General features: G+C 39.1%; 1 protein-coding gene across 2 annotated transcripts in view; it reads left to right on the top strand.

Moving 5' to 3' along the window:
- LOC133624640 (uncharacterized) overlaps positions 1–26,409 on the top strand; it is a 59,569-nt gene that overhangs the window by 17,573 nt on the left and 15,587 nt on the right. For both annotated transcript variants that reach the window (XM_061988383.1, XM_061988384.2), the window contains 10 exons: positions 227–427; positions 742–840; positions 2,237–2,274; positions 2,374–2,420; positions 4,968–4,999; positions 6,310–6,429; positions 15,132–15,263; positions 17,732–17,773; positions 25,705–25,842; positions 25,964–26,128. In XM_061988383.1, the coding sequence (XP_061844367.1) occupies positions 227–427; positions 742–840; positions 2,237–2,274; positions 2,374–2,420; positions 4,968–4,999; positions 6,310–6,429; positions 15,132–15,263; positions 17,732–17,773; positions 25,705–25,842; positions 25,964–26,128 (1,014 nt within the window). The remainder of the gene's footprint in view (positions 1–226; positions 428–741; positions 841–2,236; positions 2,275–2,373; positions 2,421–4,967; positions 5,000–6,309; positions 6,430–15,131; positions 15,264–17,731; positions 17,774–25,704; positions 25,843–25,963; positions 26,129–26,409) is intronic.

Genomic DNA, 26,409 nt, shown 5'->3' with positions numbered 1-26,409 from the left:
CAAAGTAAGACAAAGAAAGTTGTCTTTATTTTTAAGTTATTATGCCATGATTTTACCCGTCCAGCCCGCATGGGAATAGATTTTCCTTCATGCGGCCCTTGAGCTAAAATGAGTTTGACACACTCTAGCACATCCAAAGTAGTAAATAGTGAACTAATATATCAATGTTCTATGCTGCTTTTATTTTTCTGTGTCACAACTAACCTCAGTGTTTTGTTCTTTTCAGTCCACCAAGCCTCCACCAGCCAAAAAGAAAAACACATCGACTTCAGCATTATCGGACTCCATAGCAGAACGCCTGGTTTACCTGACTGGGATTCCAAAGCAAACTACAGAGCAGGAAGTTACTAAATTAGTAGCGTCCTATGGCAAGATCAACAATGTGATTCTCATCCCATGCTTTGAAAAAGAAAGTGACACCTTGAAGGTACTACTAAATTTAAATATGTTTTATGTAAACAGCTTTTTTAGCAAATGTATTACCGTATATGCAGTGGACATACTAGTATGTACTTTTAATTAGTACAGTCTTTATATTGTATTTCTATTTTATGTATTTATAAAATGTGTGTTTACTATATATTATTTATAATCTTGTCAGTGTTGCAGTCACATGAGTAGTGGAATTTGGTCTGTAGAAACAACTCTTTCACTATAAATTTGAAATAGTTGTTACACAAAGTATTGAGGTGTCATGTAATTTGTTTCTTCCACATGAACTGATCTATGTCCCTTTTGCAGGCATCGGTGTGCATGGAAAAAGCTGCAGATGCTCAGGCTTTGGCAAACTCTGCAAACATCAAAATTGGAGATCAGCTAATCACTGCTTCAGTGGCCAAGGTACCACCAAATTGAAAGAAAAGTACTTTTAGGGAATTGGGGTTCTACAAAACTAGTGAAGTTGGCACGTTGTGTAATTCGTAAATAAAAACAGAATACAATGATTTTCTAATCCTTTTCAACTTATATTCAATTGAATAGACTGCAAAGACAAGATATTTAAAGTTCATAATGCGCCACACATTTTCAATGGGAGACAGGTCTGGACTACAGTACCCACACTCTTTTTACGATGAAGCCACGCAGTTGTAACACATGGCTTGGCATTGTCTTGCTGAAATAAGCGTTGCTTGAAATAACATTGCTTGAATGGCAACATATGTTGCTCCAAAACCTGTAGATAGATAGTACTTTGATTCCAGGAGAGTTCCCTCAGTAAGTTACCCATGCCTTGGGCACTAATGCATCCCCATACCATCACAGATGCTGACTTTTGAACTTTCCGCCTATAACAATCCGGATGGTTCTTTTCCTCTTTGTTCTGGAGGACACGACATCCACAGTTTTCAAAAACAGTTTGAAATGTGGACTCGTCAGACCACAAAACAGTTTTCCACTTTGCATCAGTCCATCTGAGATGAGCTCGGGGCCCAGCGAAGCCGGCGGTGTTTCTGGGTGTTGTTGATAAATGGCTTTCGCTTTGCATAGTAGAGTTTTAACTTGCATTTACAGATGTAGCGACCAACAGTAGTTACTGACAGTGGTTTTCTGAAGTGTTCCTGAGCCCATGTGGTGATATCCTTTACACACTGAAGTCGGTTTTTGATGCAGTACCGCCTGAGGGATCCAATGTTACGTGCAGGGATTTCTCCAGATTCTCTGAACCTTTGTGTTTGGTGAGCATTCCTAAACTTTCTCAGTGTTTTTTGCCACTTGTGCCAGCTTTTTTGAAACATGTTGCAGACATCAAATTTCAAATAAGCTAATATTTGCAAAAAATAACAGTTTTCCAGTTCTAACTTTTAAGTATCTTGTCTTTGCAGTCTATTCAATTGAATATAGATTGAAAAGGATTTGCAAATCATTGTATTCTGTATTTATTTACAATTTATACAACGTGCCAACTTCACTGGTTTTGGGGTTTGTAATAAATTACCTATCTAAATCGTCTTACAGCTTTGAACATAATTAATTTTGAGACCAAAGGCTTACATGTGAGGGCTCTGTGCGAGGACAGCAATAGTATTTCATAAAGTGACATCACCAATAACGGCAATGCTTTTCTTTATGTTACAGTCTATTGTGCCAACACAATTGTGTTGAATCTGTTGATTTATGTTTAAAAAAAAAAAAAGTTAGAAAAAGGTTGTTTTTTTTTTAATAGCCTGAATACCAATGTTTTCACATTTGCTTTTTTTATCTGACAGTATTTGAATGATTGTTTTTCCCCTTTTAGAAATCAGAACAAGGCCAGTCTCCTGTCTGCCCCAACAGGTTTGAAACAGTTTTTAAAAAAAAAAGTTAAACCTATATTCCAAAACAGTACCAATTTCAACCGGCTACTCTGATGTGTTCACTTTTTTCTATTTACAGCAATCCTATTTCAATTTTGGACAAAGTTACGGATAGAAAAGACTTAAGTAAGTGCTTTTGGTGTTGTTGTGTAATACCGTTCGTTTGTCGTGTCTTAAACAAATGCATGTGAACAGCCCCTCTCACACAACCGCATTATCTGCTCAGTTTGCCACAGCTGTACTTACTATCTTGTGTTTACAGTTTTTAGGTGGCACAGGCGACAATGGAAGCTTATGAACATTGAGACAAATGTGTGAACGTGCTCAGCGTTGTCACTATAATGCAATTGTTTTGTTGTTTTACTTTGTGGACTATATTGGAGTCTTTACTGTGAAAGTTTGTTGCAGTACAGTCAGCTTTGCTGCGTTGCGTGCATGCATGTGTCAGTGATTGTCACACCAACACTCTACTGTGACAAAATTTCACAAAGACTCCAAAATAATCTGCAAACTAAATAGCAACAATACAATTGTTTCACATGTAACAATACATATATGTAATAACAACTTGAGTTACAAAACAAAGCAGATAAATGGAGGGGAAGAAAGAGAAGCAAACTATATTAACCTTGTAGATTGTTATAGTAAAAATAAATTAAGCTTTATCAGTGTGCCGTGTTTTACTTAGTATACGAAAATAACTATATATAGACCAGTTATAAATGGAAGGTAACAATCAATCAAAACTATCAATATACTCTATTATACTATATCACTCTCCATACACAGGTAACACAGTGCTTTACAACCGTTTCAAAGGAGAGAAAGAAAACACACCACCATTGACCATAACAAAACATGTCATGGCACTGGGGAGTGAGGAAAACACCACCTTGGAAGCAGTTGCACTGGAGAACACCTAAAATGAACTCGATCTACAAAATAAATAAATTATAAAGCTTTGTATCCCTAAATAAATCCGGTGCATCTCAGTCAATTAAAATAATTGTGCAAAAATGTAGTGGTTTTAAAGAGTTCAGTTCAGACAATTAAAGCAGTTATAGGCTCAAAGTTTTTGAAGATATTTGTGTAATAAGAGCAGGAACTAGTAGGTTTGACATTTGTTAAAATCTTTAGATACTAAATTTGGAGTTTTCATTTGCTGTGAAGTAGAGATGTCCGATAATATCAAACTGTCGATATTATCGGCCGATAAATGCTTAAAAATGTAATATCGGAAATTAATGGTATCGGTTTCAAAATTATCGGTATCTGTTTTCAAAAAGTAAAATGTATGACTTTTTAGAACGCCGCTGTGTACACGGACATAGGGAGAAGTAGAGAGTGCCAATTAACCTTAAAAGCACTGCCTTTGCGTGCCGGCCCTGTCACATAATATCTACGGCTTTTCACACACAAGTGAATGCATGCATACTTGGTCAACAGCCATACAGGTCACACTGAGGGTGGCCGTATAAACAACTTTAACACTGATACAAATATGCGCCACACTGTGAACCCACACCAAACAAGAATGACAAACACATTTCGGGAGAACATCCGCACCGTAACACGACATAATCACAACAGAACAAATACCCAGAACCCCTTGCAGCACTAACTCTTGCGGGACGCTACAATATACACCCCCCGACCCCCCAAACCAGCCCACTTCAACCTCCTCATGCTCTCTCAGGGAGAGCATTTCCCAAATTCCAAGCTGCTGTTTTGAGGCATGTTAAAAAAAAATAATGCACTTTGTGACTTCAATAATAAATATGGCAGTGCCATGTTGGCATTTTTTCCATAACTTTTGTTGATTTATTTTGGAAAACCTTGTTACATTGTTTAATGCATCCAGCGAGGCATCACAACAAAATTAGGCATAATAATGTGTTAATTCCATGATTGTATATATCGATATCGGAATCGGTAATTAAGAGTTGGACAATATCGGAATATCGGCTATCGGCAAAAAAGCCATTATCCGACATCTCTACTGTGAAGTATAATCAATAAACTTATTAAAAAAGTAAAACATAGTTCTTAAAATATTTCACTCTGGCGTGAATCTATAAAATACTTGAGTTTTACTTTTTTTTGTGAAAAAAATGTACACCCGTTCTAACCTGGTAGAGCTTGAATGTGCTGCAAAGAGAAATGGGCAAAACTGCTATGTAGCATATTTACAGTAAAAAGTATTTAGACTGTAATTCCTGTTGTGCGTCGAATTTTGAGGGGTGGGAAATAATTTCATTAAATGTACAGTAAACCTGTATTAAAAAAAAAATTATAATTTTATATGTGAAGCACTGCAAATACTTCCTTGATGGTGTAAGGTGTAAAAAATGTGTGATTCCTTATTCTCAGGACTATTTGTAATTGTTTTCAATCACTGCATGCTTCAAGTAATTATAATGTACCAGGGCAGGGTATAATGACAGGTCAACTCTTAAAGCTGAATTTATAGGTTTTTACACAATAAGTGACCCAGAATACACAGACCACTATAAAATATTAAACATTAGGGACTATGTGAACCAGTATGACCAGTATTTCTTTCTTTTTTTGGTAGTCATATTGTTAACGCAAATGTTTGCACTGTTTTGATGATATGCCTTCTCATTTGCTAATGCTTTTATGTTGTTGTTTTTATGTCTTTCTCTTTTTTAGCGGTTGATGCTAACCAGAACATTTTGGCAAAGGTAAAGTTTACAATTGTGCTTGAATGTACACAAATGAATATTTTTCACCTTTTCTTAATACATTTGACTGTCACCATATCTTCATTTGCGCAAGCAATCCTTGTTTGTTTGACGATTCTCACAAAAGGCCTAATAATGCTTAAACGTCCAAATAATTTGGATTCTTTCTCTTAGAATCTGCGGCTATTTAGAAATGGCTCCAAGAGACTTTGTCAATACAATGAGTGCTGTCAAACTGATTATTTTATGCTCCCAAAGATACACTACTTGCTCTAGTCAATCATTATCACTAAACAAAAGTTAATAGTTGGTCTTGTCATGTAAAATATATATTCTGGAACCTTCAGTACTTCTTATAAGATTAAGAATGACCGTATGTGCAGTATATATTTAACCTTATACAGTATGTTCTAAGGTTGCAACGTTTAGTTTGATTTTAAAAATGCTTAGAATTATATTATTGCTTTGATTAGTCTGTTTAATGAGTGCAACTAATAAAAATGTATTTATTGATAGCCCGTAACTTTAACTACACGACATTACCGCACGACCGCTGCAATAGAGTGCACTTGAGAGTGGTGGTGTGTGGGTGCCGGCAAGCAGCGCTGCAAAGTTTTTTTCCAAATTTTTCTTAATGCACACATGTTAAAAGGTCAATTTAGATAATGTGCATTTATTAGAAAATAAGAATGATGGTTATGGCAAGCAGACACATTGTTGTTTGTTTTAATTATTTTGACTAAAATACGCATTTTTGCAATCAAGTGTTTTCTTGATTAATCAATAGGTTATTCAATTGCTAAAATAATTAATAGTTGCAGCCATAATATGTTCTAGTATACCCCTGATGCTGCGTAATTGAAGAAATTCTAAATAAATTAAATCACTCCATCCTGGCTTTATAATGTCTAATTTCATTTATAGAATATTTCTGGCGGCCAATTAAAATCTAGCTGCACGTCGCAAATGATGCACTTTGGAACCCTTACTTTAGTCAATGAAAAACAACATTGAATCACTTGGGGAGCCTTAAATGTCCTCTGTACTACCCTGTTGTGTGATCTCTGTGACACCTAGTTTTTAGGGCAAGCTATTCTTTTCAGCTACGACAATTTTTAATTGGAAATATGGAAATAAAACTCTTTGTAAAATGTTTAAAGCATGTTTTCCCACCCCATTCTCCCCACTGTTCATTAACTGTTTAGTGAGGATAGTGGTTAAATTAACACACTAACGTTTAGTATGTCTGTTTTGTTATTACTTTTAACAGCTATGTAATTTACACTGATTCTACTTAATGTCATCTACAGAAGGGCTTAGTGCTTATCACAGGACTTCCTGATTGTGACTGCTCAGAAAGTGACATCATCGAGCTCATTGAGCCATTCGGACATCCAGCCGACATTATCTTGGCATCGTCAGTCAGAAAGGTTAGTATGGCTTATGTTTGAGGAATTAGACATTCTAATTAAATGGGTCAGCATTGACCTTGTTGAACACTAAAATTCAATTGTATTTAATACAATTAATATCATCTTAAGTTTTTATTGCTTGACAGCGGACTGGGTGGCTGCATTTGTGTCTGCTACACAATGCTTGAATCATTAACTGTACACGTGATGCAATACATACAAAAATCTGAAAGTTAGCACAGCATTTCACTTTTTCCACATTTTGTTCTGTTTTTGGCTTTTTTTTTTCAAATGGAATACATTAATTTTTGTCCTCACAATTCTACAGACAGTACTCCATAATGACAATTAGGTTTTAGCAAATGTATTAAAACTAAAAAAAATCACATATACAAGTATGCACAGCCTTTGCTCGATACTTTGTTGATGCACCTATGGCAGGAATTACAGCCTCAAGTCCTTGAGTACGATGCCACAAGTATGGCACACCTATCTTTGGGCAGTTTGTCCCATTCCTCTTTGCAGCACCTCTCAGGCTCCATCAGATTGAAAGGGACGTGTTAGTTTTCATCCAGGATGTCTCTGTACGTTTCTGCTTTCATTTTAGTCTAGTCAGGGAGGCGACCAAGAAGCCGATTATCACTCTGTCAGAGCTACACTATTCTTCTGTGGAGAGCAGATAACCTTACTGAGAGACAACAATCTCTGCAGCAATTCACCAATCAGGCTTGTTTGTCATGCACCTGGAATACTCCGATGATGTGAAACAAAATTCTCTTGTCTAAGGATTGAACTCTTTGGCGTGTATGCCAGGGGTCATGTTTGGAGGAAACCAAGCACCGCTCATCAAGAGGCCAATACTATTCCTACAATGAAGCATGGTGGTGGCAGCTTCAAGGTGTGGGGGTGGGTTTTTTTAGCGGCAGGAACTGGGAGACTAGTCAGGATAGAGGGCAAGCGTAATGCAGTAATGTAAATACAGCAATAGATACTATTTTTCTATTACCAGACCGCTTCTATGTTAGCTACCTCTCTTTGTTTATAATGTATATTTTCTGCTGGATCTACTCTTTTTTGTTTGTTTGTTTTTTGTGCTGCCTTTTTTTTGCTGCAGCTGTTACATATACTGAAATATTGTACATGGTAATTGGGATTTGTTATATATTGTATATATTATATGTAAATATTACAGATGTTTGTGCCCTTGTGTGCATTATCCTAACCATCCTTATCCTTTTCATCCTTTGTAACTGAGCTACCGTGTTGAACAATTACCCTTGTGGATCATTAAAGTTTGTCTAAGTCTGAGTCTAAGTACAGCGATATTCTGGATAAAACCAACTCTTCAGATTTTACCCGATGGAGCTTGAGAAGTGCTACAAAGAGGAAAAGGAAAAACTGCCCAAATATACAGTGCCCTCCAAAAGTATTGGAACAGTGAGTCCAATTCCTTTATTTTTGTTGTTGACTGAAAACATTTGGGTTTGACATCAAAAAATTAATATGGAACAAGAGATCAACATTTCAGCTTTTATTTCCAGGTATTTACATCTGGATCTGATACACAACTTAGAAGATAGCACCTTTTGTTTGAACCTACCCATTTTTCAGGAGAGCAAAAGTATTGGAACATGTGACTGACAGGTGTGTTTTGTTGCCCGGGTGTCTCCAAATTACATTGATTATTCAAATTATAAATATCACTGAATATCTGAGCTCAGTTTCAGATTGGGTAGGATAGGTTTTACCTGTGCAGACTGCATTTAGAGTTGGAAGCAACATGAAAACCAGAGAGCTGTCTATGGGTGAAAAAGAAGCAATTGTGAATCTGAGAGAAGGTGGACAATTCATCAGAGCCATTGCACAAACATTGGCCATAGCCAGTACAACCATTTGGAATGTCCTGAAGAAGAAAGAAACCACTGGTGTACTAAGCAACAGACGTGGAACAGGTAGACCAAGGAAAACATCAGCACTTGATGACAGAAACATTGTGAGAGCTATAAAGAACAACTGTTAGTGACATCAGCAACGACCTCCAGAGGGCAGGAGTGAAGGTATCACAATCTAATATTGGCAGAAGACTTCATGAACAGAAGTACAGAGGCTACACCAGAAGATGCAAACCACTCATTAGCAAGAAGAACAGGAAGGCCAGGCTGGAATTTGCCAAAAGGTACAGAGATGAGCCTCTTTTATGGGACTGATGAGACAAAGATGAACTTCTTTCAAAGTGATGGAAAGGCGAACATATGGAGAAAGAAAGGATCTGCTCATGATCCCAAACATACAAGCTCATCTGTGAAACATCATGTCATGGCTTGGGCTTGCATGGCTTTTTCTGGGATGGCATCTTCATTGATGATGTAACACATGATGGCAGCAGCAAAATTAACTCAGAAGTCTACAGAAACATTTTGTCTGCTAATTTAAAGAAAGATGCAACCAAACTGATTGGGAGATCCTTCATCATGCAGCAAGATAACAACCAAAACAACAAAGGAGTTGATCAGGGGCAAGAAGTGGAAGGTTTTAGACTGGCCAAGTCAGTCTCCAGACTTAAACCCAATAGAGCATGCATTTTACCTGCTGAAAAGGAGACTGAAGAGAGTAACCCCCCAAAACAAACAACTGAAAGAGGCTGCAGTGTTATCCTGGAAAAGCATCACAAAAGAAGAATGCAAAAGTTTGGTGATGTCAATGGCTCACAGGCTTGATGCACTTATTGAAAGCACAAGATTTGCAACTAAATATTAAGTCTTTTCACTTTAATTTATTTGAAGTTTATATGTTCCAATACTTTTGCTCACCTAAAAATGTTGTGTTCCATTACAAATAATGCTATCTTCTAAGTTGTGTATTTTAGATCCAGATGTAAATACCTGGAAATGAAAGCTGAAATGTTGATCTCTTGTCTCATATTCATCTTTTGATGTCAAACTCAAATATTTTCAGTCTACAACAAAAATAAAGGAACTGGCCTCACTGTTCCAATACTTTTGGAGGGCACTGTAGGTGTGCCAAACTTGTGGCATCATATTCAATATACTTAAAGCTGTACTTATCATTGCATCAACAAAGTATTGAACAAAGGCTGTGAATAGTTATGTGCATGTGATTATTACGTGTTTTTTAAATTTCGATACATTTGCAAAAAAAAAAACATTTTAATTGTCATTATATGGGTTGTATTGTCTGTAGAATTTTTTTGGCCAAAAATTAATTCATGCCATTTTTGAATAAGGCTGTAACATAAGAAAAAGTGGAGCGCTGTAAATACTATCCGAATGCACTGTATATCCACGTAACCAGAAGAACATATGTTAAAGATTCAACCATCCATCCATCCATCCATCCATTTTCTACTGCTTGTCCCTTTTGGGGTCGCGGGGGGTGCTGGAGCCTATCTCAGCTGCATTCGGGCGGAAGGCGGGGTACACCCTGGACAAGTCGCCACCTCATCGCAGGGCCAACACAGATAGACAGACAACATTCACACTCACATTCACACACGAGGGCCAATTTAGTGTTGCCAATCAACCTATCCCCAGTTGCATGTTTTTGGAGGTGGGAGGAAGCCGGAGTACTCGGAGGGAACCCACGCAGTCACGGGGAGAACATGCAAACTCCACACAGAAAGATCCCGAGCCCAGGATTGAACTCAGGACTATTCAGGACCTTCGTATTGTGAGGCACATGCACTAACCCCTGTTGCACCGTACTGCCCAACCAAAAATAAAATGCGACAAATGTACTACTGTTTGTAACCTTGACGCGGATGCTGGAGGTCGCTAACTTTCCATGTGTTGTAAGCATTATATCCCGTCCTTTTACGGCATTCAGCACGCAATGACATAAAACTATGGTCTGTACGTAACACGTGCATGCACATTAGCTTTATGTGTTAGTTAATTAGAGAGACTTAGCTAGCTAATGATAACATTTTTAGTTGCTTCTCTTAGACTGCTTTTGTTTGGGGGCATGCACCCCCTGTGTGTACATGCAGACCAGAGTGGTGAGTGGCATTAATAATTGTAAATAATATAGACATTTTGAAAATATATATGTTCTGTTAAACCTTTAATGATAACCAGTGGTGTTCTAGTTATATTTTTCGGGTTCAAAAATGTAACTGTGAGCAAGTTGTAAAAAACCCCTTTGACCCGTCCAGTGGTACTGGTATCATTCATGGTAATTATTGGCTTAACCATTAACTTAATTTATTCTTACCCAGTACCAAATGTATACATAAACATTTTCAAATTCACAATAACCGTTAGTCTTTTCTTTAAATTGGTGGCAAAATGTTTTTCTCAAATTGAATGAAAGTCAGCTTCGAAGCCTCACAGTATTCTAATCCATACAATCTGTGTCGCGATACTTAATGAACTGTGAACGTTTGACTGACACTTCACTCAACCAACAAAAGACAACTGTTTAACATGTCTGCTTTGACGTACCGATAGACAAATATACCTCTATGCAATATAAAGTACCAGCCCGTCTTATAACATACGTAGCTCAGACCAATTACATCCAATCTTAACACAGACGCATTTAATAGCCAATGTGATTGTGAAAACACAAATATGCTTGTTGTTGCTATCATTCTTTAAATTCTACAATTTTGTGAGTTCAACTGTTTTTATGCTGTACCAGTTATTTTAAACATTCACGACTGATGAGCAGAAATGTTAAAATACAATAATTTATCAGGTCATACTTTTCAAACTTTGCTTCACAGCGCTGTAGTTTATAAATTTTAAGTCATTTTCTCTGATTGTTGGGGGGGAGAAATGTCTCACAGCTATTTGTTTTTGTTATTTAAATCAGTGTTTAACCATAGGGCCGCTTAAAATATCTTACTTAGCTGTGGTCCTTATAAACCACAGTAGCACTCAGTTGTAATACACTTTTCCACCAAATGTGGCCACAATGACAATCTCAACCAAACAAGAAGTCTGGAGCTAAAGTCATAGAGAAGGTTCTTAAGAGCAAAAATTATGACTACATTGGCGAAGCTGTATTTTCATTTGCACTTTAATTTTATTGACCGTTTAGAAACATATTCATTAATTTAGTTTATTTTAGCGCAACATAAATGTATGGGACGGCGTGGCGCAGTGGAAGAGTGGCCGTGCGCGACCCGAGGGTCTCTGGTTCAATCCCCACCTAGTACCAACCTCGTTGTGTCCTGAGCAAGACACTTTACCCTTGCTCCTGATGGGTGCTGGTTAGCGCCTTGCATGGCAGCTCCCTCCATCAGTGTGTGAATGTGTGTGTGAATGGGTAAATGTGGAAGTAGTGTCAAAGCGCTTTGAGTACCTTGAAGGTAGAAAAGCGCTATACAAGTACAACCCATTTATCATTTATTTATGTATGTAAATTTATTTTTCGTCTTGTTATTCATGAGTCCCTTCTTATGCAGTATATTTAGTAAGTACTTATTTTTCTAATCAGACTGCCCTAAACATAATTCAGGTTTATGAGTTAAATAAATAATAATCTTTGTAATTACATTCATGGGATTTTTCCGTCTATAGTCGGAATTCCGTCTATCTATGTTAAAATACAAAAAAAATGTTTTCCGTTTTTCTTAGTTTTTTCCGACCTATAATGTGTGTTAAAATCTTGATCCGTCTCTTTGTTATAGCTGCCAACAACTTCCCGTAATAAGTACGGTTTTTGATAATCCAGTGGTAAAAGCTACGATTTTCCATTAAAAATTAACTTAAAAAAATCAAAGCTACGTAACAAAGCAACTCCACGGACGGGACAAAATATACAAGAAAAATCAATGATGATTGGTTTGTTTACCTATAAGAAAATTCATGATTGGTTGGTTGGTTTACAATGATGAGTCAAGATTGGTTTAGATTAGGGCAAAACAGTACAAACAGGCCAATCAGAGGCAAGATTGGGTGGGGTCATCGAACCAGGAAGGGAAATCACAACAGACGCTCACATCCCAAATGACGACGAGAGATTTGGAGAAGAGAAGAGGGAATATTCAAGCGGGCGATTTATATATAAAAAAAAAAACTATTGGCAGATGGCAGAGGGATTCTCTTCCTTAGATTTTTCTTTTAGCAATGTAGACGACATCCAGGAAACACAATGCGTCTACTTAGCCACATTTGGACAAATGGATAAAACATTGCCCAAAACATTAATTTTAGTTGTTTATCGTGTATGCCCAAATCAAAACTGCTCACGACATGGAAGACGTGGAATACACATTTAAGAACACACATGATTGTGGCAGACATGTGATGACTTTTGCTACAGTATAGCCCAGGGGTCGGCAACCTTTACAAGTCAAAGAGCCATTTTGACCTGTTTCACAAATTATAGAAAACAATGGGAGCTGCAAAAATATTTTGAAATTTTAAATGAAATAATACTGCATACAAAGTTTTTTTTTGCTTTGTGCTTGTATAAACTAGGGGTCTCAGACACGCTGCCCACACCTTTTATATGGAATTTGATAGCTGGTGCGGCACGCGGATTTTAATCGATTGGCGCTTGTCAGCGTCATGCGTACCGTGATGGTACAGTATTTAGCAACCACTACCAATAGCGTGCCTGATCAGCCACACGTTGTATGGGCTTTCGCTTGCTCACGTAGGTGACAGCAAGGCATACTTGGTCAACAACCACACAGGTTACACTGACGGTGGCGGTATAAAAAAAACTTTAACACTCTTACTAATAATGCGCCACACTGTGAACCCACACCAAACAAGAATGACAAACACATTTCGGGAGAACATCAGCACCGTAACACAACATAAACACAACAGGACAAATACCCAGAATCCCATGCAGCCCTAACTCTTCCGGGATACATTATACACCCCCGCTACCAAACCCCGCCCACCTCAACCGACGCACAGAGAGAGAGAGGGGGGGTGGGGGGGTTTGATGTGTGAGGGAGCAGGGTTGGGGTGGGGGCGGGGTTTGGTGGTAGCAGGGGTGTATAATGTAGCCCGGAAGAGTCAGGGCTGCATGGGATGCAGATGTTCTCCCGAAATGTGTTTGTCATTCTTGTTTGGTTTTGGTTCAAAGTGTGGCGCATTATTAGTAAGAGTGTTAAAGTTGTTTTATATGGCCACAGTGTAACCTGTGTGGCTGTTGAACAAGTATGCCTTGCTGTCACGTACGTGTGCAAGCAGAGGATGTATATTGTATAACAAGTGTTGGGCTGGCACGCTGTTAATACAGATTGTAGAGGGCGCCAAATGTTGTACCATCATGGCACGCCCTTATTGTAGTTGTAAGGGTGATAATCGGTTAATATATATCCCGGGAGTTTTCTGCGAGAGGCACTGACATTCGAAAGTCTCACGGGAAAATTGGGGGGTTCAGCAAGTAAGCTGCTGAGCCGCATCAGGAAGACTCACGGTAAAATTGGGGGGTTCAGCAAGTAAGCTGCTGAGCCGCATCAGAGTGATCAAAGAGCCGCATGCGGCTCCGGAGCCGCGGGATGCCGACCCCTGGTATAGCCTGTCTAAATGCTACATTTCATTTTCATTGGCGTTTTAGAACAAGACAGTAGCTGACATTTTGTTCATTATTTGTAGTCTTTATATTTTGACATTGAATAGTTGAATCATTTTGAAACAAACATGACTGCAAGATATTTGTTATTTCATGCTGTAAATCACAAATGGTTATTCAGATAAAGGAAGTTAGCTAATAGAATAAACATTGTTTGTACTGTTTATGATTTTTGCATTTGGAGCAGTTAGAAGTGGAGAGGGAGTGCCTCCCTTGTCCCCCACCAAGTCACCACCTTGGACTTGGCTGGGGACCTATGGCCCCCAGACCTCCGGCTTATTTTTAGTCTTTTTCATTAAGTTCAAATCACATGCCTGTAATTAACACATGGTTTCATTTAATTCGACAGGGTTGTACAACTGTATGTAGGTTAGATATAATTATTGAATAAGATTAAAATCAAGAGTAAGTTTACTAATTCAGTGTTAATATTTGAGTGGGCCCAGGCCCCTACGTAGTGGGAAAGTTGGGACCTCTGACCTAAATGTCTTAAAATGGAACTGTACTTTTTTGGAATTCATCGTTCACAATCATTATGGAAGACGGATGGATTTTTGTTTTTAATGCATTGTAAATAAATGTAAATTAAAGTCTGCATACAGTGGAGCCAATTGGAAGTCCTTTATTCCGCCCATAAAATCTAATTAGTAAGTATTCAAAAAGCACCAGCAATACTCCATTTAAATTTCATGACTTGAATATTAACCAAGTATTAGTGATATTGTTATTATAAGCTCTAATGCAGACAAACTATAATGGCGACGGGATCTCTACCGTATGTCCCCATGTTTACATCATCAAGTGGTCTTATTTCCTCGCTTCCTTTTATTTTATTGTAGATCATAAATCATGCTTCTCACGTAGAACGTAGATGGCTGAGTACGTACGCCGACATGTTGGTACACTTTGGGCAGCCATTTGGGCCCAAAAATTGCAAGAACATCACGAAAAGACGCTTGGTTCCCCCACCCTGTTTCTTTGCGAGGATTGTGAGACGTTCTTCATCTAAATGGGAATATATGAACATCTGAGCAGTTGGCATTCTTATGACACCAGACCTTATACAGTAGAAAAAAAAGTTCCTCTTTAATGATATTTCCTTTGTGTAGTACTTGTATTATGTGTTAGGTGAAGCATACTAATGTGCCCTTTCATGCCAGGTTCTCGTGTCTCTGCCAGATGTGGCAACTGCTCAAGAGGTGGTGAAAGTTCACACTTCAACTCCTGCAAAAATTAAAGATTGTGAACTCAAGATGGTGAATATAGAGCAGCATATTGGCATCGACACACCGGTAAGGCTTTCGTCATTCTTCTTCAAAACTATATTCTCCCTTGTCCTCTCAGTACTTTGCTAATTAAGTCAGTTTGATATAATTTACATTATGTTGGAAGAATTTTGAGAACATTTTATGCGTATAAGAATTGGATTTTACTTCGAAAGGGAACATATTTTTATATATTTTAAAGCTTCTTACAAAAAGTAGAAAGACACCCTGTAAGAGGCGGGGTCAAATTGGTGTAGCAATTTATTAACCTTGGCCACTACTACATAATGGATACTTCTAAAATGCGTATCATAGTTGACAGCACAGCTGTGGATCCAAGTCACTGTTTTAGAAATGTTTTAAAGTCCAAAAATTGCTTGCAGTGTAAAGTCAAAGCTTGTGAGTCAAGAGCTTATAGGACCCACACTCAATGTATGGTTGTGGTTTAATTTCTTTTAATGGAAGTACAATAAGGAACACATTATGGTTCCACCTGCACAATTCAGCATGCCTCAAAGGCCTACTAAAATGCGATTTTCTTATTTAAACGGGGATAGCAGGTCCATTCTATGTGTCATACTTGATCATTTTGCGATATTGCCATATTTTTGCTGAAAGGATTTAGTAGAGAACATCGACGATAAAGTTCGCAACTTTTGGTCGCTGATAAAAAAGCCTTGCCTGTACCGGAAGTAGCAGACGAGTAGCGTGACGTCACAGGTTGTGGAGCTCCTTACATCCGCACATTGTTTACAATCATGGCCACCAGCAGCGAGAGCGATTCGGACCGAGAAAGCGACGATTTCCCCATTAATTTGAGCGAGGATGAAAGATTTGTGGATGAGGAAAGTGAGAGTAAAGGACTAGAGGGCAGTGGGAGCGATTCAGATAGGGAAGATGCTGTGAGAGGCGGGTGGGACCTGATATTCAGCTGGGAATGACTAAAACAGTAAATAAACACAAGACATATATATACTCTATTAGCCACAACACAACCAGGCTTATATTTAATATGCCACAAATTAATCCTGCATAATAAACACCTCCCCCCTCCCGTCCATATAACCCGCCAATACAACTCAAACACCTAGACAACACACTCAATCCCACAGCCCAAAGTACCGTTCACCTCCCCAAAGTTCATACGGCGCATATATTTCCCCAAAGTCCCCAAAGTTACGTACGTGTCATGCACATAGCGGCACGCACGTACGGGCAAGCGATCAAATGTTTGGAAGCGTACTCACGGTACCGTGTCTGCGTATCCAACTCAAAGTCCTCCTAGTAAGAGCCTCTGTTGTCCCAGTTCTCCACAGGCCAATGGTAAAGATTGACTGTCATCTTTCGGGAATGTAAACAATGAAACACCGGCCATGTTTGTGTTGCTGAAGTTGGCCGCAATACACCGCTTCCCTCCTACAGCTTTCTTCTTTGCTGTCTCCATTGTTCATTGAACAAATTGCAAAAGATTCACCAACACAGATGTCCAGAATACTGTGGAATTTTGCGATGAAAACAGACGACTTAATAGCTGGCCACCATGCTGTCTCAAAATGTCCTCTACAAATCCGCAACGTCACGCGCTGACGTCATCATACCGAGACGTTTTCAGCAGGATGTCGCACGAAATTTTAAATTGCACTTTAGTAAACTAACCCGGCCGTATTGGCATGTGTTGCAATGTTAAGATTTCATCATTGATGTATAAACTATCAGATTGCGTGGTCGGTAGTAGTGGGTTTCAGTAGGCCTTTTAAAAGGAGCAGGAAGAAGCAGTTTATTTAACCCTACTTCCTGTGTTTAACATGTTCACATTTACATATAACTGACATGTTCTTAAAGAAAAAGAATATATAATAAATTAAGAGCTTATTAAATAATGAAATAAGTAAATATGTAAACACTAACAGACATTATACAATAAAATAATTAATAGAGGGTATGTAATTTTAAAAATGAGCGAATTAAGGAATGAATGACTCTTTAGTAATCAGCATTCTATTTCCACCTTGTTCCTAGCAAAAGCAATATGTTTTTTTTTGTTCTTAATTGTTTAAAATAATATTAAGACATTGCTTGGGTTCTTTACACAATTTGTTTACGTAATTCAGTCGTTTTAGTCCTATTACAGACATTAAAGTCACTCAAATTCAAATTAAACAAAAAAAATCTCAACTGAGAAAGATTGACGTCAGGACAGTAAAAAAGATGCTATGCAATAAAACAAATGTGTAAAACACAGGACATGTACCAGAACTCATTGGTCATGATCTGAAACATTTTACTATGTCCATATGTCCACCTTGACCCAGGTCCCTCGGTGCTCGAGAGAGAGACAGCAGAGTGCCTTATTTGCGGCTTAATAGAAAGACCGAGTTAACTAATCGCAATATATACAGTTACCAGATCTCTGTGAAGACTAATACTTAAGCTCCATTGTAATTGTAGATTTTCTGTTTTAATGCTATGCTATTTTACCAACGTTTTATGCATAGGTGGCGCTCTACAATCTACTGATGCAGTCACAGGACCCATTGGTGAGTATTTTCACCACCATTTTGCAATAGTATTTACACTTTATCCAATGTACAATACATTAACTATAAACTCTATAGTGCCTGTTTGGCAAAATTAAAATGATTGCCTTTGTACAATATAGCCTGGTGTCATTCAAAATTAAGACTGAAATGCTTACCAATGAACACCTCCATTTTTATCAAATGTTGTCATTTAATATTTGTTGTTTTTGGAGGTTTTTCCTCCCTGTACTGTGAACATGCTAATTTTGGTGCTTTGCATTGATGAGAGAAAGTGATCGTGTGAAAGTGGGCTGGGCTATGCTGTGTGATTGATAAAAGGAAGATTGCATGTGCAAATGCACGTTCTCAAGTCAGAAAATTTTACACGCACTTTTGCTTACCGAGGAGCCTCATCTCTGTGTGGAATTCTGCCAAATAGTTTTCGAATGTCAGAAACCCCCAATTTGCATACGTACGAAAAGATACAAACTTCTAAAAGTTAGGGCACACTCACCTTCTCAAAATTTAGAGTAGATGTACGTAACTCCCCCTCATTGTCCTGCCCTTTCCGTGCCTCGACATCACAAGGTAAATACAAAGTGACTCATGAATGTGGCATTTCACGGCAACACAGGTGGAAATACTGTTTGGAGTGATGGAGTCATGGTGGGCTGCATAGAACTGTTCACATCATTTTTAGCGTGCATGTTTTTAAAGATATGTATCTAATAGATGCAACATTTTAGAATAGGTGAAATAAAGACCTGTCTAATTTCAAGGTGGTGCAAATGGCTGTCTTTAAAGTCAATACATAGATTAAGTTATGCCACAGACGGATAATTCATAAAAATTTAAGAAACTTTTAACATTAACACCAAGGAAATATACAACAAAACAAACACTAATAAGAGTAACTTTACGCACAAGTCCCTGACACCTTCCACACTAAAGGCTGTGGTATTGATGACATATATGACATTTGCAACAAAAAGTTACCTTTTTTGATAAATTGTTTAAAGTGGAGCAAAATTGTGTCAGCAGCATTTCTTGCTAACTTAAAACCATAACTATTAATTGATAACTTGATCATTTTTATAATTGATTATCAAATACAGTGATACCTTGGAATACAAGTGCTTCAGCTTACAAGGTTTTCGGGATATGAGCTGTCTCATGGCTAATTGTTATGCCTTAAGTTGCGAGCAAAAATGTGGGTCAACTGCACCGCAAGTTGGCGTTGTGAATGCCACAGAGAACCACATAAGATCTGACCAAATCATTTGGCCTCTCTAGCATTAGCTCATAGATTGCAAATACGGATTAAATAGATTTCACTTAAACTCAGTGGTTTCAATTTGAGATTTTGGAGGTACGGGCTGCGTCACAAAATCAATTAAACTTGTATCCTGAGGTACAGTACCACTGCACGTAAAAAATATTCTCATGATAAAATTAAATGATCAAATATCCAAATGCTGCATTGTGTCTTTTTGTCAGATTGCTAATACACTTGTGCGTAATGTTGTTTACTTTCTGCTACCGTCAATCTATTTACACTCAACTCAACTCATGTACAATATAGGCTATTATAGTTAATTGACAAAATGCATTTCCGTTTTTTTCCCGACATCAATTGATTGATTCGACATCTATAAAATAAAAACAATACTGTAACTAAACAAACATCTTTTTTCACGTCCATTAAATGTAGAATCAACAATGGTTTTAGCATATATTGTTTTACATTTATTTCACCACCTAATGGGTGTTGCCTGACGTGTGTCCTAAAAGTCTGTACGGGAGATACGCTTGCAGACTGTTGCACAAATTCTCAGTCAGTTTGTCTTTTTGTAGATCACATGCTCTGCATGGAAAACATCGTACGCAACTTTGCATACACAAGCTTTATTGATGAGGCCCCAGGACTGTAATGGTTGCCTCTATTGGTGCACTGTTCTTGCAGTAATATACATTGCAACTTGACTATGATCTCTCCCAAATTGTTAGTGTTTGTGACACAAAATAAAAAACCTTAGAATTACTTTTTTTTTTTCTCAACACTGTAGCATTTGCATAGATTGCCAGTAGGGCTGCAGAACACTAATGAAAAAATGTAAACCACAAATTCTCGCTTAGAATTAAGAATGCAAATCTTGTACATACTCACGTTTTTTTTTAAAGTCACAGTATTTTATTATGGCAGCACGGTGTCACAGGGGTTAATGCGTGTGCCTCACAATACAAAGGTCCTGGATTCGATCCCCTGGGTCTTTCTGTGTGGAGTTTGCATGTTCTCCACGTGACTGCGTGGGTTCTCTCCGGGTCCTCTGGCTTCTTCCCGCCTCCAAAGACATGCACCTGGGGATAGGTTGATTGGCAACACTAAATTGACCCTAGTGTGTGAATGTGAGTGTGAATGTTGTCTGTCTATCTGTGTTGGCCCTGTGATGAGATGGCAACAAAGTATTCAGACCCTTTTCAATCTTTTACTCTTTGTTTCATTGCAGCCATTTGCTAAATCAAAAATGTTAATTTTATTTATCATTAATGTACACCCAGCACTCCATCTTGACAGAAAAAAAATAAATGTAGAAATGTTTGCAAATTTTTCTTAAAAAAGAAAAACTGAAATATCACATGGTTATAAGCAGACCCTTTGCTGTGACACTCATATTTAACTCACATGCTGTCCATTTCTTCTGATCTTACTTAAGATGGTTCTGCTCCTTCATTGGAGTACAGCTGTGTTTGATTGTACTGATTGGACTTGATTAGGAAAAGCACACACCTGTCTGTATAATACCTTACAGTGCATATCAGAACAAATGATAATCATGGAACTGCCCAAGGAGCTCAGAGACCAATTTGTGGTAAGGCACAGATCTGGCCAAAGTTACATAATTTCTGCAGCACTCAAGGTTCCTAATAGCACAGTGGCCTCCATAATCCTTGAATGGAAGAAGTTTTCCTAAACCTTGCCATACAGCCAAACTGACCAATTGTGGGAGAAGAGCCTTTGTGAAAGAGGTAAAGAAGAACCCAAAGATCACAAGACATATGAAAGCCCGCACTGAGTTTGCCAAAAACACAAAAGGACTCCCAGACTATGAGAAATATGATTCTCTGGTCTGATGAGACCATGATTGAACTTTTTGGCATTAATTCTAAGCGGTATGTATGGAGAATACCAGGCACTGCTCATCACCTGCCCAATTACAATCCCAACAATGAAACATGGTGGTGGCATGGGGGTTTTTAGCTGTAGGGACAGGACGACTGGTTGCAATTGAAGGAAATATGAACGAGGCCAAGTACAGAGATATCCTGGAAGAAAACCTCTTCCAAACCGCTCAGGACCGTAGACTAGGCCGAAGGTTCCCCCTCCAACAAGCACACAGCTAAAATAACAAAGGAGTGGCTTCGGAACAACTCTGTTACCATTCTTGACTGGTCCAGCTTAAGATGGCGGCGCCCTGATGGCAGCGGCTTGCAGACGCTCTTGGAAGTGTAGAGCGATTTGGCAAAAATACCCGTCAATTCTTTCTATTTCATGGCTGGCTCACAGCGTGGACACTTCGTGATCAGATACGACCGACAGACGATTCTGGATGTGGATATATCGGGCCGTTATAGGCTGAAAGATGCGGGTACTTTCGACCTCCTCGCTAGCATGGGGATTCTTCGCTGGCTACATCCAGCGGCCTCTAAAGCAGCGGAGTTAAGTGCCAGCGGGGACCGTCAACGGAAGACACGTAAGCGGTGTGAGCGGAAGCAGAAGCGGGGATGCCGAGCGGGGCTAACAACAAAGCGAAAGGCTAATCCTCAAAGAAGCGCTAGTCCGGGTGAGAAGTTTGTTAAAATAGAACTAGCCAGCGCCAGGCTGGATAATACCTGCACACATAGCAACTATTTTAGAACAATACACAACTCAAAAAATGTTTTTTCTGTGTCAGAAGTAGACATGCACTCTACTGAGGTGGCAAGTTATGATGCGTTCGGTTTATCACAACATCAAGCAAACAATCGGAAAATTCCCGTCATATCAATTCCTAGATATGGTCGAAATTATTTAAAGTGCACTACACATAATAAACACAACATTATTAATATTGCTACTACGGATAATTTCAACAAAAACTCCTCAAAACAGCCCACTACCCATAATATGGGCTTCTTAAACATAAGATCATTATCTTCCAAAACGCTATTAGTTAATGAGGTCATTAGAGACAATAATCTTGACGTTATTGGTCTCGCCGAGACCTGGCTCAAACCAGACGATTTCTTTGCGCTGGGTGAGGCGTCTCCTCCTGGCTATGCGGGAGCGCATATTGCCCGTCCCATTAAAAGGGGTGGGGGAGTTGCACTCATACACAATAAAAACTTTAATCTTACCCCGAACCTAAATAATAAATATAACTCGTTTGAGATGCTTACTATGAGGTTTGTCACACCGCTGCCTCTCCACCTGGCTGTTATCTACCGCCCCCCAGCACCCAATTCGGACTTCATCAGTGAATTTTCAGAGTTCGTTGCTGATTTAGTGACGCACGCCGACAATATAATCATAATGGGGTACTTTAATATCCATATGAATACCCCATCGGACCCTCAGTGCATGGCGCTCCAGACTATAATTGATAGCTGTGGTCTTACACAAATAATAAATGAACCTACGCATCGCAATGGAAATACGATAGATCTAGTACTGGTCAGGGGTGTCACCACCTCCAAAGTTACGATACTCCCGTATACTAAAGTAATGTCCGATCATTACCTTATAAAATTTTAAGTTTGACTCATTGTCAACAAACTAATAATAACTACTATAGCAGCCGCAACATTAATGCTGCCACAACGATGACTCTTGCTGGCCTACTGCCTTCGGTAATGGCACCATTCCCAAATTATGTCGGCTCTATTGATAACCTCACTAACAACTTTAACGACGCCCTGCGCGACACCATTGATAGTATAGCACCGCTAAAGCTTAAAAGAGCCCCTAAAAGGCGCACCCCATGGTTTACAGAAGAAACTAGAGCCCATAAATGATCATGTAGAAAGCTGGAACGCAAATGGCGCACTACTAAACTTGAGGTTTTCCATCAAGCATGGAGTGATAGTTTAATAACTTATAAACACATGCTTACCCTAGCTAAAGCTAAATATTACTCAAATCTCATCCACCTCAACAAAAATGATCCGAAATTGTTGTTTAGTACAGTAGCATCGCTAACCCAACAAGGGACTCCTCCCAGTAGCTCCACCCACTCAGCAGATGATTTTATGAATTTCTTTAATAAGAAAATTGAACTCATTAGAAAGGAGATTAAAGACAATGCATCGCAGCTACAACTGGGTTCTATTAACACAGATACGACTGTATCTACGAAGGATACCGCCCTCTAAAATAGTTTCTCTCTCTTTGATGAAATAACACTAGAGGAATTGTTAAGATGTGTCAATGGGACAAAACAAACAACATGTTTACTTGACCCATTTCCTGGGAAACTTATCAAGGAGCTTTTTGTATTATTAGGTCCATCAGTGCTAAATATTATAAACTTATCACTTTCCTCTGGCACTGTTCCACTAGCATTCAAAAAAGCGGTTATTCATCCTTTGCTCAAAAGACCTAACCTCGATCCTGACCTCATGGTAAACTACCGGCCGGTGTCCCACCTTCCGTTTATCTCGAAAATCCTCGAAAAAATTGTCGCACAGCAGCTAAATGAACACTTAATGTCTAACAATCTCTGTGAACCTTTTCAATCCGGTTTCAGGACAAATCACTCTACGGAGACAGCCCTCGCAAAAATGACTAATGATCTACTGCTAACGATGGATTCTGATGCGTCATCTATGTTGCTGCTTCTTGATCTTAGCGCTGCTTTCGATACCGTCGATCATAACATTTTATTAGAGCGTATCAAAACACGTATTGGTATGTCAGACTTAGCCTTGTCGTGGTTTAACTCTTATCTTACTGACAGGATGCAGTGCGTCTCCCATAACAATGTGACCTCGGACTATGTTAAGGTAACGTGCGGAGTCCCCCAAGGTTCGGTTCTTGGCCCTGCACTCTTTAGTATTTACATGTTGCCGCTAGGCGACATCATACGCAAATACGGTGTTAGCTTTCATTGCTATGCTGATGACACCCAACTCTACATGCCCCTAAAGCTGACCAACACGCCGGATTGTAGTCAGCTGGAGGCGTGTCTTAATGAAATTAAACAATGGATGTCCGCTAACTTCTTGCAACTCAACACTAAGAAAACGGAAATGCTGATTATCGGTCCTGCTAAACACCGACATTTATTTGATAATACCACCTTAACATTTGACTACCAAACAATTACACAAAGCGACTCAGTAAAGAATCTGGGTATTATCTTCGACCCAACTCTCTCCTTTGAGTCACACATTAAGAGTGTTACTAAAACGGCCTTCTTTCATCTCCGTAATATCGCTAAAATTCGTTCCATTTTGTCCACTAGCGACGCTGAGATCATTATTCATGCGTTCGTTACGTCTCGTCTCGATTACTGTAACGTATTATTTTCGGGTCTCCCTATGTCTAGCATTAAAAGATTACAGTTGGTACAAAATGCGGCTGCTAGACTTTTGACAAGAACAAGAAAGTTTGATCATATTACGCCTATACTGGCTCACCTGCACTGGCTTCCTGTGCACTTAAGATGCGACTTTAAGGTTTTACTACTTACGTATAAAATACTACACGGTCTAGCTCCAGCCTATCTTGCCGATTGTATTGTACCATATGTCCCGGCAAGAAATCTGCGTTCAAAGAACTCCGGCTTATTAGTGATTCCCAGAGCCCAAAAAAAGTCTGCGGGCTGTAGAGCGTTTTCTATTCGGGCTCCAGCACTATGGAATGCCCTCCCGGTAACAGTTAGAGATGCTACCTCAGTAGAAACATTTAAGTCCCATCTCAAAACTCATTTGTATACTCTAGCCTTTGAATAGCCCCCCTTTTTTTTAGACCAGTTGATCTGCCGTTTCTTTTCTTTTCTCCTCTGCTCCCCCCTATCCCTTGTGGAAGGGGAGACACACAGATCCGGTGGCCATGGATGGGGTGCTGGCTGTCCGGGGTCGGGACCCGGGGTGAACCGCTCGCCTGTATATCGATTGGGAACATCTCTGCGCTGCTGACCCGTCTCCGCTCGGGGTGGTTTCCTGCTGACCCCACTGTGGACTGGACTCTTACTGTTATGCTGGATCCACTATGGACTGGACTCTCACAATATTATGTTAGACCCACTCGACATCCATTGCATTCGGTCTCCCTAGAGGGGGGGGGTTACCCACATATGCGGTCCTCTCCAAGGTTTCTCATAGTCATTCACATCGACGTCCCACTGGGGTGAGTTTTTCCTTGCCCTTATGTGGGCTATACCGAGGATGTCGTTGTGGCTTGTGCAGCCCTTTGAGACACTTGTGATTTAGGGCTATATAAATAAACATTGATTGATTGATTGATTGAAAAGTGGCGGTCCACGAATATTCACCATCCAACCTGACAGAACTGGAGAGGATATGCAAGGTAGAATGGCAGAGGATCCCCAAACCTAGGTGTGAAAAACTTGTTGCATCATTCCCAAGAAGACTCATGACTGTATGAGCTCAAAAGGGTGCTTCTACTCAATACTGAGCAAAGGGTCTGAATACTTATGACCATATATTTCAGTTTTACGTTAATACATTTGCAAAAAGTTCAAAATTTCAGCTTTTTTTCTGCCAAGATGGGGTGCTGAGAAATAAAATGAACTTTTTTGATTTTAGCAAATAGCTGCAATGAAAGAGTGACACATTTAAAGGGGTCTGAATCATTTCCATACCCACTGTATGTTGGGTTACAATATTTCAGGTTATTAGTGCTGGAAATTTGAAGTGTGAAAATAGAAACTTTGTTTTGCCTCAAACAGGATTGTTCAGTTCCAGTTGGTTGGAACAGTCTCTTAGTGATCAGTAATGTTCCTAACACATCGACAAGCTCCTCAGATGTAAAGCAACTGGTTGAGCGTTTTGGCACAGTTGTCAAAAGTCTGGAACTCAAGAATATGGTAAGAAAGGCACACATCCAAATATCTGTTCTTGTCACTGTGTTGTCATCATCTCAGTCATGAATATGGCAAGTACTGCACATGCTGTGAACATTTTTATTTTTGTATTATCTCCACTTAGGTTATTTGTGAAATGACAACTGCACCTATGGCGTTGTCTGTCTACAAACGTTTCCAGAGATTCCCATGCGTTATCCAGAGCAACCCTCTGTTATTTTCGCGCAAGCCGGACCCCAAAGCTAGCACGCAGACTCAAATCGGTTCTCCAAACCTGCATTCACCTAAGGTATGCACTATTTGTTGACACTCAAAGTGTTGGTGTTGTCTACAAAATGTGGTGTGAAGTTCTCATGTTAAAAATAAGCAACATTAAAGTAAAGCCTTAAAACATTTGTCTAAAGTGCCACAAGAAAGTCTCTTTCAGTCTGCAGATTTTTTTAAATTGACCAACATATTCCAAAAACAAAATACATTCCTTTGATGAGATCAGTTATGGATATTACACCATCCATTTTCTACCGCTTGTCCCTTTTGTGGTCGCGGGGGTGCTGGAGCCTATCTCAGCTG

This window comes from Nerophis lumbriciformis, linkage group LG27 (genome assembly GCF_033978685.3).
Source record: "Nerophis lumbriciformis linkage group LG27, RoL_Nlum_v2.1, whole genome shotgun sequence".
Taxonomy (NCBI): Eukaryota; Metazoa; Chordata; class Actinopteri; order Syngnathiformes; family Syngnathidae; genus Nerophis; species Nerophis lumbriciformis.
This window is presented reverse-complemented; position numbering and strand designations above follow the sequence as displayed.